At 39.3% G+C, this 13,941-nt stretch overlaps 1 protein-coding gene across 5 annotated transcripts in view; it reads left to right on the forward strand.

Moving 5' to 3' along the window:
* INPP4A (inositol polyphosphate-4-phosphatase, type I, 107kDa) overlaps nucleotides 1-13,941 on the forward strand; it is an 83,043-nt gene that overhangs the window by 33,631 nt on the left and 35,471 nt on the right. For 2 of the 5 annotated variants that reach the window (XM_009323607.1, XM_009323622.1), the window contains exons 8-16: nucleotides 173-284; nucleotides 1,271-1,361; nucleotides 2,035-2,182; nucleotides 5,862-5,992; nucleotides 6,347-6,451; nucleotides 7,260-7,368; nucleotides 9,064-9,081; nucleotides 11,695-11,878; nucleotides 13,248-13,466. In XM_009323607.1, coding sequence (XP_009321882.1) covers nucleotides 173-284; nucleotides 1,271-1,361; nucleotides 2,035-2,182; nucleotides 5,862-5,992; nucleotides 6,347-6,451; nucleotides 7,260-7,368; nucleotides 9,064-9,081; nucleotides 11,695-11,878; nucleotides 13,248-13,466 — 1,117 coding nt within the window. The remainder of the gene's footprint in view (nucleotides 1-172; nucleotides 285-1,270; nucleotides 1,362-2,034; nucleotides 2,183-5,861; nucleotides 5,993-6,346; nucleotides 6,452-7,259; nucleotides 7,369-9,063; nucleotides 9,082-11,694; nucleotides 11,879-13,247; nucleotides 13,467-13,941) is intronic. The other 3 variants (XM_009323629.1, XM_009323600.1, XM_009323614.1) reach the window with 2 other exon arrangements.

The raw sequence follows: 13,941 nt of genomic DNA on the forward strand, positions 1-13,941 counted from the left end.
GGAGCATTTTCCTGTTGAAATAACGCGTTATAAAAATATGTAAAATGAAGTTGAAAAGCTTCCTATTTAAAATGTTTATTAAGTTTGAAGATTAATAGCCTTTTATAAGTGTTCCCTTGTTGATAAACAGGTCTACCTCCAAAAAAATCTCAATGCAGAGTGTTTGTTGCAGGTCAGCTGAAAGTGACCGTGTAGGTAACATTACAGTTATTGGATGGCAAATGGAGGAAAAAACTGACCAAAGGCCTCCAGTGACAAGGTCACCTGATACAATTAATGGAAGGGTGAGTATAAGCATTGTATCAGCTTCAGAAAGATGCAGATTGATTGGTAGTATTGAAATAAGTTGAGGTCTGCTGTCAACTTTCCTGCCCATCTTGGTATTTAGTGTAGTGCTTTACAATTTCAAAATACTGTAAAAAGCAGCCTAATGGTGATGAAGCAGTTTTGTATTTTGCAGAGCTCTTGGTGCTAATGTTTGTTAAAAGTCTTGGGGAAAATTGTAGTTTACAGTGATTAAGCTTTAGCTTCAAGCGCTCATGCCTTTCATCAGAATAGGCTTGAGGTACTGTACGTTGGTACACTTGGTGCGTTGATAACTAGTTTCACAAAGATGTGGTGTTGCACACCTGTGAATTGGAAGGTGGCATCAAGCAAAGCTCTGATGGGGATGCTCAGGGAATTTTGACAGGCAACTTTTAAAAAAGAAATACCTTAAAAGACTTTAATAAAACTGAACAGGTTTCTTGAATACTGGATTATTATTCTTTTCTTGTGATCCCCAAATATTTGTCTGAGAGCAGATATTTATAGTGCTTTCTCAGCCTAGACATATGTCTAATTCTGTAAACCTTGTGTTCTGAATATCCTGGTGGTAACTGCACTCACATCTGTGTATCACAGTCACAATGTGGATTAGGATCACTTTGTATCTGGCCAGGCCTGTAGTTGGCACGTACTGGTGCCGTACCTTTAAGAGCTCTGGAGCTGTGCCAATATCAGCCCAGTTGAAGGGCCGGATGAAAATTTTTACAGCATTTTGAACTGTGCAGTAGAAGTAAGTAGGAATGCTTAGATTGGAGGGTTTAAGTAGATTTATTGTTTCAGCCTGCAGTGTTTTTTGTCCACAGTAAACATATTTGAAATATTTATTTTAAACATGCGTTGTGTTGAATATTCCTTTCAAGTCTGTATAATGGGGTCATCACTGCATGTTGCCCTGGCACTGAAGTTTTATTCTTTACTGTTTGGGTTTTTTGTTTTTGTTTAGACTGTGTTGCCAGTTGATGAAAGTTTAACAGAATCTTTAGGAATCAGATCCAAATACGCTTCATTACGGAAAGATGCACTACTGAAATCTGGTAAGCTGCTGTGGGCTGTAACAAGTAAGCTTTAGACATCAGTAAAAGCTCATCTCTTGCTGTCTGCCTGTGGCCCCAGCGCGCTTAAGCAGATGTTTCATTTGAATAGGAACAGGCTGCTGATTGAGCAGCTCTCTGAGGGTCGTACACGAATAAATTATTTTATCATCTGCATATTTTATTTTATCATCTGTATAGTAAAAACAGCAGAAGCAAACCTTTGTCATTAAGTTGACTGTAGTATAAAAATTTCCATGCAATTTGCTAGTCTATTCCAAAGCAATCATTGGAGGGTGAGGGGAGGGACAGAGGAAAGCAGTGGCTTTAAAAAAAATTCTTGAAGAAAGATTAGATTTCCAGCAAGTTATTGCATGAGAGGAAAATGCACAGTACATAAAACACAAAAAAAAGTCATTCAGAAGTTGAATATGTATTTTATTTCCTTACCAGTGTTTTCAATCATTTGGAGGCTTTTCCTGCAAATGCTGGAAGAACGGTCATTGCAGAATGACCGTACTTGGAAAAGCTAGACTGATGCCTGGTTAAACCACATGTTTGCGTCAGTGTGTTACAGCACGTTAGTGAATCGAAGCCATTTACTTTAAAGAAGGAGAGAATTTGTACACTTTTAACTCAAACCCTATGCTAAAACAACATGATTTTAATTCTCTAGTGTTTGGTGGCGCCATTTGCCGAATGTATCGCTTCCCAACCACTGATGGAAACCACTTGAGAATCTTGGAGCAGATGGCTGAGAGTGTCCTGTCGCTGCACATCCCTAGGCAATTTGTGAAGCTGCTTCTAGAAGAAGATGCAGCAAGGTGCGTTTGAACCGGTTTGCATGTGCAGTAATACAGCAGTGGATGTGACTGTTAGGGAGTTACCAAGGAATATATCTGTGTTAATGCACAGAGGCACTGAAGAAAAAATAGTAAAAGCAGCAATTTGTTGATTGTACAGTTACAGTGAAAATGAATGAGATTTCATGTCAGAGTACAGAGTTCGGGCTTGAGTGTATGGTAATGTGAACTTACAGATTTTGTGATGGGAGAGAACTGTTGGCGGAGTGAACACTTAGGATCATACTGCAGTTATCTGCACTTAGAGGTTATCTGTTCCTCTCACAAAAGTATTGATAAGACCACAGAATATATTATTCCATAGTCGTGTGACTGTATTAGGATCAGCACGTTAGAATACATTATCTTTTTATATATATAATAATTTATATACTTCAATACACTTTGTTTTTTAAACATAGTTTATTTTTAATATAAAGAGAAAAATGAATTTGAATTAAAGATAAAACATATCTCAATGTTTCATAGGTGGGGGGGAGGTCTGGATAGATGACACAGCATAAATGAAAGAGTAATAACTCCAGCTGCTGAGAATTTTGAGGAAGGAACAGAGACAACACAGGAACCAGCTGAGGAGGAGTGAGTAATTAGAGTAGCAGACAGAGAAGAAAAACCAGAATCACTTTGAAGGTGAACTTTGAAAAAGTCAGTTGACTTCTGCGCTATGAAAGCAAAGCAAAGATAGATGACAGGAGCACTGACTTCTCTCAGCGAGTGAAGAGATGGCTTTGAGAGTCAGAAGAGTAGTTTTGAATGGAAAACAATCAGAACAAAAGCAAGTAAAATGAGACACTATAGGACAGTAATGACTTCTCGTTTTAGGAAGCGGTGGGAGAGAGAAGGAAATCTGTTAAGCATTTTGTAGGTTTATTCTGAATTTGCTGCTTTTTGAAGCAATTAACTCTCTTCCAGGCAACATACCTATTTATGACTTCCCTACATTTGTAGGCTGTGGTTTGCAAACACAGTGGTTTGTGTATTCTTTATAAAAGCCAAGGTTGGGATGGTAAAAGAATTTTAGCTGTATTTCTGAGTATTGGGTTTTTATTTTAGCTATGTTTGAATCCACTCCTAGAGGCCTAATTAAGTCTGACCTTAATTAAAAGTAAAACTATCTAGTGCTCTCAGTATCCTGTATTAATACATTTAAATTCCTTTGGGATATTGTGAAAGAAAATCATGTGTCAATCCATATGAGCAGGCAGAATTAGTCTATGGTGTTTTCAAGTATCTTCGTATTTTGCAAAAACGATAAATTCTCACAAGGAGGAGGCGGTGAATTTTTGTAATGTATGGAAAAATGAATGCATGACATGACTGAGTTTCCGAAGTTCACATTGATTTTTTTTTTTCTGCTGTTGAGTTTTGTTTTTTAGTGATGTGCACTTAGTAAGAGTAGTCAGGTTTTAGATTCTGGAGAATGAATGCTGTAGTTATTCTGCTACAACCTTGATGGAGGGGGCTTGGGATATGCCATTACACATTTAGACATGTGTTATTCATAGTTTATTTTATATCTTTGGTTCTCTACAGCTTTCCTCAGAGTACGTTTAAAAGCACCTATTCATTACAAGGTACAGCCATAATATTGTAAAGAGTTGGCAGGCTTACCCATCAGGTGCCGTATGTGATGGATGTAGTTTAAGGACCTGAAGATAATAAGAGGAGAATTTAGGGTGAAAGGGGAAAAAAGATGTGGATTCCTGTAAGACTGTGGGCAGTGAAGTTTCTTAAGGTGTTAGCCATGATATGTGACTGCTCAGAGGCTCTTGCTAAAATCATATAGAGATTGATGGATGCATATTGTATGCAGTTGGAGGTTAATAACAGCCCAGGTGATTGCTAATACAACTTTGTATGCTCTGAATTGCATGGCTCAAAGGTAAATAAGACTGGTGTAATTAGCAAGAAAGACTCCCTCTCTCTGTTCAGTTGAGGTGACCCTCAATGACATGCAGAATTCTTTTCCATCAGTGCTTTTATATTTCTAATGAATGAGTATTTTTCTTTAAGGTGGGTTACTGTCATGTTCATTTTGAATTAGTGCCCTATTTTGTTACAGTGTGGGAAATAGCACAATCACACTTTGTATTCATAGGATCTCTCAGATTTGGCCAAGCGCTCTTTTCTCCATTCTCTGTGCTGCAGCCCAGAGGAATGACGGACAGCTACTCAAGCACAGCACAGCTGCTTCTGTCTTAACATCCTGGTGACTTTTAAAGCATCCTTGGATAATCACAACTGCCGTCTCTTACATAAAGCTTTTCTGGGCCAGAGCTCTTTGAAAGGAAGCATCTAACTGGGGGGATATTTTGACTACCTAATTATTTATGGCATGCACGTCCCCTGCAGTCTTAGCCCTATGTGACAAACAAGTAAACTTGAAGTGTTAAGTTGTGAATTTACTTCAGGAAGACCTGGGTTCAAATGCATGGCTTGTTTTGAGCAGGGAGCTTGACAAGGTGGTCATAATAGCATCTTACGCAGAAGCAGTTTAGAAGATGAAACTGGAAGTGTCTTTTTCCAAGTCACTGATAAATAATAGTTTACACTGTTGCCTATTGGCAAATCAATCTGGTGCTTTTCTTGGAAATTTGCTTCCTTTTGATAATATCCTAAATACTGTCGAGTAGAAATTGTTCTGTGAAATGCTGTCTTAAATTATGTACAGACAATTGATTAAAACTATGGATTAGGGATATTGAGAGAACTGCAAAAAACTGCTGGATCCCTTTGACAGATGATTGTTCTACCTTTTCTGGGGTAATGTGCTGTTGAATTGTGTCAGGTGTTGACTTGTTTACTTTTTCCCTTCTTCCTTTCTTGTAAATAGTATTTTAATCCAAGAAGACAAGCATGACATGAGATACACTAAATATTTTCTCAGCAGCCCTGTTGGGGAGCAGTATGTAACACAGGATTGCCATTTTTGACTGAAAAACTAGCAGTCAGGGTGCAATGGGAAAGCCAGGGGTTTTCATGTCCAGGGGTACCTAGTCGTCCTTTATTCCACCTACAGTGAAACTTGAGTGCCTAAAATCCGGAATCTCAGATGAAGGTTTTGTTGGCTCATCTTTTGTGTCTCCAAACCCTTATTGATGCTTATGCATCTTAGACCTTCCCTGCCTGGCCTTGAAAACTGTTGTGTAGATACCTGGCCAGCACAGATGCTCCTTATACCTAATGTCAGATAGGTGCTAATCTCCCACCTAAGATCTGTCACAGTTCTGATTTAATCTGAGAGCCACCAAAGTTCAGTAGAGTAGCCTAAAAAGGTCCTTGTCCCAAGTCACCTGACATGATGACAGTGCCCGTCATTTGCAAATCATCATATAGTTTGGAGCTCCTGCAGAAAAGTGGGAAGCTTTGGTTTTGACCAACACCTGAGGCTCCTGGGGGGAACACGGTGTATTCTGCCTGTGAGGAACCTATGTACCTCGGGGTAGAGCTCAGCAGCTGTGCTTTGGGATGTATGTTTGGAAGCATTCCCAGTCTGGTAACGAGGTTAGACCAGAGTGAATTGAGAATGTGTCACCTGAGGGTGGTGCTACATTGATAACAGTGTGAAACTCATTCTTGGTCAGGTGGACAATGGAGCTAAACACTTCTCTTTTTTTCCTTTTTTTTTCTTTTTCCCTAGGGTTTGCGAACTAGAAGAATTGGGAGAACTGTCTCCTTGTTGGGAAAGTCTTCGTCGACAAATAGTTACTCAGTACCAAACAATCATTTTAACTTATCAGGAAAATCTAACTGACCTGCACCAGTATAAAGGTGATTTATTTTCCATAATAACGTGATACTTCTCAGCCATGATTGTTAGTGCTTCTCTGAAACTGGGAACCCAGAATGTTTTAGTTTGATGAGTAAAAAATACTATTTTTAGATTTCTTTATTAACATTTATTGTGAGTTTGCTAATGGTCTGGGAATATTTGTCTGCTTTATTCGTTCTCTTATTTTGCCCTGAAAGTAGACAACAATTATGAACAGTAACAGAAAGATACATCTTTTTTTTTTCTCTGCTTTACTTTCAGCATGTAGCAAATGATGAATGAAACTCCTTGAATATTTTAGCATGAGCAGAAGCAGAGGGGTTTTATGCTTATTTTTCTCTTGTATTTCTCAGGTCCTTCATTTAAAGCCAGTAGCTTGAAAGCTGATAAAAAATTGGAATTTGTTCCCACGAATTTGCATATACAGAGAATGAGAGTCCAGGATGATGGAGGATCAGGTATTTGTTTCTTTTTCTCTTTCTTCACCTTATTCTGTTACTTTTGTCTCCATTTTTTATTTCTATCCTCAACCATATAGACAAGCTTCTACAAACTACTGCTCTGTAGTACTAGTGCTACTTGGCATTTTTGTAGCACCTTCTGATTCCAAATCTTTTTGCAAAAGAAGAGGTGTAAGTATAATTATCACTATTCTACAGGTGGGAAAACTAGGTTCTGGAGTTAACTGTACCCTAGGTGACACGTCAGCCTTTGTACTAGGGAATACATTGGATTAAGCTGCTGTGTCCCCTCCAGTCATTTTGGATTGTAGCAGAATAGCAAAGGTTCTGTCTGTTGTTTGTTGCTAAGCTTGTGCGCTTTTTCTCTGGAACCATCATGTACAGTTATGCAAAATCACACCAGTTTGTTCACATTAAGCTTGTTTCTTCATAAATAACCTAGGCTTTTCCCTTCTTTTAACAGTAATTCCCACTAACCATGAACACACACTGGTCCCATGTATCCATGCGAGGGATTCCAGTAATGGCAGGTTTTGTGTAAACACCAATGTTCAAGGCTTCTTTTTCACTGTCAGTCTTCTAGATTAAGAAACAGAGGACCTGCATTCAAGTATGGTTCTTTCACCTCGGCAGTACTTGATGGATTTCCAGGGCCTCTAAAACAATTCAGTTTTCCATGTCCTTCAAAACACTGGCACAAAGTTTTACCAAAATTACTTTCAGAGTAGTTTTTCAATTTCCACAATTGTTTGTCCACAGTAAAGATGACAAGCTTTCATTTGTAAGTCCTTTTTGTCCATCCCAGATCAGAACTACGACATAGTCACCATAGGAGCACCAGCAGCTCATTGTCAAGGCTTTAAATCAGGTGGCTTGCGGAAAAAGCTGCATAAATTTGAAGAGGCAAAGAAACAGTAAGTAGAAATGTCGTTGTCAGCTGTTATTGTGCCTTTTCCTCCTGGTCCATGCTCAGTGATTTGGAAAACCATTCCATTCTCTGTTTTTGTTGCACTTCATTCAATAGTTCTACTATACAATGTGAAGATTATTCCATGTTTTTTTCCAAGGAAGGAGAGGAAAAACAGTTTCCCCTTTATATTACCATATTTGTTTGTTTACTGATGGGCCCTTCCTAATAGTCTTTTTAGTGAAATCTTTAATTTTCCTGAATACTTGTTGGTTCATTTAGTTTAGCTATTTTAGGTGTTGGGTTTGGGCTCTGCCTAATTGTGGGTTAGAAATTTTCTCTGTAGAATCTCCTCAGCTGCGCTACATCATGCTTTCAACCCATTATTTTCAGGAGACTTTCACCCCTCTCATAGCTTCAAGGTCCTGTTGCTGAACTCTCTTTAGTACAGCTGTGACTGATAGGCAAATTCCTTGTTGACAACTTGGATTTAGTTCTGGGACTATTGCTGGAGGCTTTTCTGTACTGCCTCAAGGTTTATGCACAGATTAGGCTTCTGACTCTGGCCTCACTCTGCTTTACAGGCAGGATACTTGACCTCCACAGTCCTGTCTTCAGGGACTGTCTAGTGACCTCTCTGGAAGTGCGACCGTATGTACTAGAGGAAGGGGCAGAAATTGGGAAGGTCCCATATGCTAAAGGGAGAGATCTGCATGGCACCCACTCCAGCTCCCAAGGAAGAGATAATGCTGTCTGGGTCTGCATTACTTTTGCTGCAGTATGGAGAATTTAAGGAACAATGAGAGCAGCAGGACAAGGAGTCATTGCAGCCAGGGAAAAGGAGACCTTGATAATGCCCTTCCAAAGAAAGGATTTGTAGGATTTGGAGCTGATGGGAGGAGAGAGTGACGTGGGAACCAGGCTCTGCCAACTGCAGAATTAGTTTTGGCAATGGAGAAGTGAATAGCAGCATCCTGTGAACATCAGTCAGATATGTACTGATAAAAAGATTGGTGCAAAAATATGCCTGGTGTAATTATTCCTGACTTACAGAGTGCGCTAGGATGGGACTAGAGGAAACTAAACCTGGAAACACTGGTATGCTAGGCTCACCCTTCCTGTTCTTTTGATACCCCTATTGCTTTCTGAAATAACCTCCTTCTGTGAGCTTAACCACTGAAGTGGGCCTCACTCCTGCAATATCTAAGTTCCCATGTCTTTTGTTTTTGGTTTGGGTTGTTTTTTTTTCCCGACCCAATAATTAAGCTGATCAGAGAGCTTAATTTCTGTCCAGTACTTTTCCTCTAAGCTTTACAGAACTGTTCTTTCTGGGTCCATGAAAACTGCAGGTTCAACATTTGAAGAATAACTTTCCTTTCAAGTACTATGTTATCATAAAAGCCAGTATAGTAGAACTGAGATCCATCTCCTCAGTTTCACTGTTACGTAGATATTGTTCAGTTCTTTCTCCTTTCATTGGCAGAACTGTGCTTGGTGCATCCATAACATTTCCCCAGAACAACACATGGGCATCTGGCAATCTGTGGTTTTTTGCTTACAAGTTTAATCGTTATGTACGATCAACGACTTGTTGAAAAGATGACTCAAATAAGTTATTTCCTCAAACATCCTTTGTTTTGTTTTCTGCTTTTGGTATTTGCTAACAATCTGCTAATTTCATTTTGGTTTTTTGTTTTTTTAGCAGTTATGAGGAGTGTTGGTGAGTTTTCTGTTTCTGAGAGTTCTGTAGAGAGGGTTTCTGTTCTTTGGGTTGTTTTATTTTTCTTTTCTTTCTTTTCTTTGGCAAAGATCTGTTGTGTTTTAAAGTGTGCAGGGCTTTTTAATGTCATGCATCATGGCATCCCTAATTGTGCTCTAAGTAATTGTAGCTGCTTTGTGGAACATGATGTATGAATGAATTTCATTTCATCTGCAATGTTTGTTTGTAATGAACAGCTAGCTTCCTGGCTTTCTCTGATCGTAAGAAGTTAGAAAACTGAAGATCAGAATACAAGAATTTTATATCTTTTCCTCTGTTATTTCCAGTGAAAACTGCCTGGAGAGAGAAACGTTCTGCCAGAGGTGGAAGATAATTAAGATAACTCTACGTATTTTTAAAATCTTTATGGTGATAGATTGGGCATGGTTTATAATTTTGTAACCCATGTCTTCATTTAAACATTTTCACTTAACTTTTGTTTATTTTTCTTCATGTTGTGGTGTTCAGTGTTATGAAAAGGAAACATTACTTGATGGTTCAACAGCGCAGAAGTTCTGCTCTAAATTACTTATATTAAAGGTTGAACCCTTAATTCACTGAGAGTTTAAGGCTGTGTTACAGTTTACTGATATAGTGCAAGGAGAGCTGTTCATTTGAAAAAGCAATTGCAGGTTGGAAAGTAAATATATGTGAATTTTACACCATCAATTTTTCCCCCTGATCATCCCAGCAAATGTTTGTGATTAAAAATGTAATAATTCTAAATCAGATCCCAATATACTGCATGGCCTTTCTTGCCAAATACGTCTTTATGCATGTTAACCACACTGTCGTGGAAAGAAATTGCTCAGAGGAATTGTCACTAAGATCACCGGCCAATGGAGAGCACAAATCACGCACAGGGAAAGTCCTAAAAGCTGAGATTAATTTGCTGTATGGGGTAGCAGTACTGGGGAGTGGTTGTTCTCTGCTCCACTCAGGTGGGTGACCAGAGGGACACAAATAAGGAAACTCTTTCAAGAATCACTTCTGCATTATATCCTCTGAAAACAAATCCCCCATCTTTTCTTGTAATGGAGCTCAAGACAGCTACTGGGATTAAGCTCCCCCCTCACCTTAATATCAGTTAAGGGACAAGAACTGGTATTTGTGACAATGATTTTAAAGCGTGCCCCACGCAACCCTCCTGTCTTACCTCACAGACACGCTGCAGAAATTAACAGCATTGCTCTAGGGGTAGGAGAGGAATTCACACGCCTCGGAGGTCGTGATCTGAGGTAACTGTGCCTGGAAAAGAAACTCCTCTCTGTGTAGTCTCTCGGCATAGCTGTGTCCATCGAGCAGTGCTGAGATTGGTACAAACAGTAGGTTCTTCTGTGCTGTTACTATGCTGAAGCCATTCATGACTGGAAAAAATGAATAAAATTAAGATAATATGCAATTGGTGTCACCTCATGCTTGATGCCACATCGTGAACGGGCATCACACTTGTCACAGCTGGAGCTGATGTAAAGGCCTGATCTTTGTATAGCTTTCCTACTGGGAGAAAAAAAACAGCATATTGCCTGGCAAAGGGAGTAGTGGTGGGTTCGTTCCAAATAGTTAACTAAGAGCACAACTTCGGCTTAAAGTAATTTTCTGAGCTAAAAGGCAGCTTTTGTGAACAGCTCTTCTCAGGTAGGTTTAAATCACCCTTTAGAAGTGCTATTCTCTCTCCAGCAGTTACAGAGGGAGTCCAAGCATCTGTCTTGGACTGGATAAGCAACTTCTGTAGACATCTAAACTTACAGGACATAAACTATTCTCCTCCACTGCCAAGTAAGCAGTCTTAGTGGAGCTGCAGTATCCCAATATAAAGATATGTTTTATTGGTATAGTTTATTTCCCTTATTATTTGGAAAAGGCCAGAATTTGGTATTGCTTTATATTGTTACAGCTGAGTTTATAATAGGGAGAGTTCTATCATGTCCTTAGTTTAGTATAGTAAGTGTGTGCTAACAGAAGCTACACCAAGGACGGAGTCCTTGGATTAGTCTGGAGATATACTTTGGTTTTTATATATCATAACATTGCTTTTGCTGGTGTGACTTGAATCAGGCCTGCAATAGAGCAAAGGATATACAAGCAGAAGGATTTTTTGTTAATACAGTGTTTGCATTACGGAACTGGGTGGCATTTCTGTGTTAGAAGGAGTGCAGATTTTCTTTTCATGGTGCTAGTAGCTATGTGATAAAACAGGTTTGTAAACCAGGCCTCAGTGAAGTGTCTGTGTCTTAAGGAGAGGGAGAGTGGGGCAAGCTGTCTCTGCAAACAGTGGTTCTGTATCTGATGGCAAAATCTGTCACCCACATTCTCCTCAGCAAAACTGTCCCTCTGGTATACAAGCTCTGCCCGCAGCCCCTTGGCATAAGGGATTAGTAAATCTGCATCTGAATGCTTTCAGTAAAGGCAGAGAAGGCTCTAGGATCATGTTCCTGCTGCGCAATTGCCCACTGGCCTTTCACTGCTAGCTTAGGTAAATTTTTGTTGTCTGCCATTAATTCCCCAGCATGCCACTCTAATGTGTGTACCTCTAGATCAATTTTCCCCCTAAGATCAGTCTTTCTTTTTCAGCACTTCAACAAGTTCCCAGTCTATAATATACATCCCACAGGACATTGTTAGAGCAAAGGAAATTATTGCACAAATCAACACCCTGAAAACACAAGTCAGTTACTATGCAGAAAGGCTCTCAAGAGCTGCCAAGGATAGATCAGCTAATGGCCTTGAAAGAACACTTGCCATCCTAGCAGACAAGGTAGGAGAATAACACATTTCCACACTGAATCACAGTGTATTTTTTTCCTCTGTCTCTATCTTTAGTAGGGTTTCTTGAAACATCTATTTTACCTTGTCCAGTAGTGTATTGTAACATGTACAGTCCTAAAGAAAAAGCAAAATCAGACCAGCCTTTGAAATTTGCTGCTTTTTATTTAGGTTGTCTCTTACTTTTTACACTCTTGCCTTCACCTCCTCTTGAGAGTGCAGTGGAGAGCAATGTCCTCTGGTTCCCTCTATCCATTCCCCATATTCCAGAAGTGTGCATTCTTCACTTTCTTTTAGACCCTTTTCTCCATAACCACCTGCTTTTTTTTAACGTTCCTCTGAGTCATCTGTCAAGCAGCAGCAACTGGGCAAAAGTTAATGAAACAACTCTGTATTTTTCCACTGGTGAAATAAGGAATAATGGTGACACAGCCTTTGCTTGAATTATAGTGATGTGAATCAGTTATTTCTTGATGGGTGCTAACAGAAACCAGACTGGACCCACAGCTGAACACAATCTTATTTACAGGGACAAAAAACCAAATACGGTTTTACTGATCTCTTCTGTCCCTGAAGAAGGTCTGAAGGTTGTAAATGGCAGTAATGGCCACTCAACTTGCCATAAATTGTCCCAGTGGGGGGGATATGCATACAACTTTGTAGAGTGCAAAAACTAATGTGACCCCATGTAAATGTATTATTTATTACAATATTCACTCTAAATGAGTACAGTGTGTATAACTGATCTGTGGGATTTTCTACAGCTGGACAATGTGTACATATAATGTAGTAAGGGCTTGCTTGTTGTTTTCTTTTTTTAATAGACACGCGGGCCAGATACTTTTCGTATTCACCTAACTTACAGAAATCCTTTAATACGCCACCACTAAATACGACAGGGAATAAGTTGCATTGATTGATGGGTTATATCTTCAGCCCTCCTCTTAAGTCTTGTTATGACTTCAGAGAGGATGGTGGAGGTTAAGCATGGTCTCTCTGGTGTGGCAACTGTTGTGTGGGGTATAAAAATGTCTGCACATTGTTCTAAGCTTTCATCAAATGGAGAGTGAAGTGCAAATAGAGGTGAACTGCACATTTATTAGTGAAGTTTTCAACAGTTGCAAGGCTGATATAGTAGTACAGACTTTGGAAATGTACCATTTCTGTTTTGGTATCCTATATCACTTTTTAAGGCCATTCTGTAAAATGATTTTAAAGGCACCTTAGAGACTCCTAAACAATGGTTAGTTTCTTTTACAGAATACTAGTTCTTCTTTTTTCTTTCTGCAAAAGAATATAGTATAAATTGTATATGGAATAATGAAAAGTTGTTAAAATCTGGGGGGTTTATTGCTTTTTAGACCCGGCAACTTGTCACAGTCTGTGACTGCAAGCTGTTGGCAAATTCAATACACGGACTGAATGCTGCAAGGCCAGACTATATAGCTTCAAAAGCATCTCCAACCTCTGGAGAAGGGGAGCAAGTGATGCTGAGGAATGATCAAGATACGCTTGTGGCCAGATGGACAGGAAGAAATAGCCGATCTTCTCTGCAGGTGGATTGGCATGAAGAGGAATGGGTACGTTTGCTTAGTGGAGCAATGAATATTTTCTTCTTTTTAGTTTTTGTTTGCTGTGTTCTTTTGTTTATAAGCTCTGTAACTGCTTACCAGATATGCATAGTATGAGTATTTTGGAGGTATTGGTAAAGATGTTGCCTCTATCCTGTGCTCAGTTACTCCTTGGCATGGGGATACAAACAGGCCTTATAAATATTTCTGAGTCTCCCAAACAGTGGAAATTGTTACAGTAGGTGCATGGCTTTTCTGAAGTCGGTTCTAAGGGAAAGTAAATAGCTTTTAAAGTAAAAAATTGACCGTATACAAAGGGCTTTTACACTTCTGCAAAATAAAGCATATTTTCATAGAATCATAGAATCATTAAGGTTGGAAAAGACGTCTAAGATCATCGAGTCCAACCGTCAACCCAACACCACCATGCCCACTAAACCATGTCCCTAAGTGCCTCATCTACACGTCTTTTAAATACGTCCAG

The sequence above is a fragment of the Pygoscelis adeliae genome, unplaced genomic scaffold (assembly GCF_000699105.1).
Source record: "Pygoscelis adeliae isolate BGI_AS28 unplaced genomic scaffold, ASM69910v1 Scaffold50, whole genome shotgun sequence".
In the NCBI taxonomy this organism is placed as follows: domain Eukaryota; kingdom Metazoa; phylum Chordata; class Aves; order Sphenisciformes; family Spheniscidae; genus Pygoscelis; species Pygoscelis adeliae.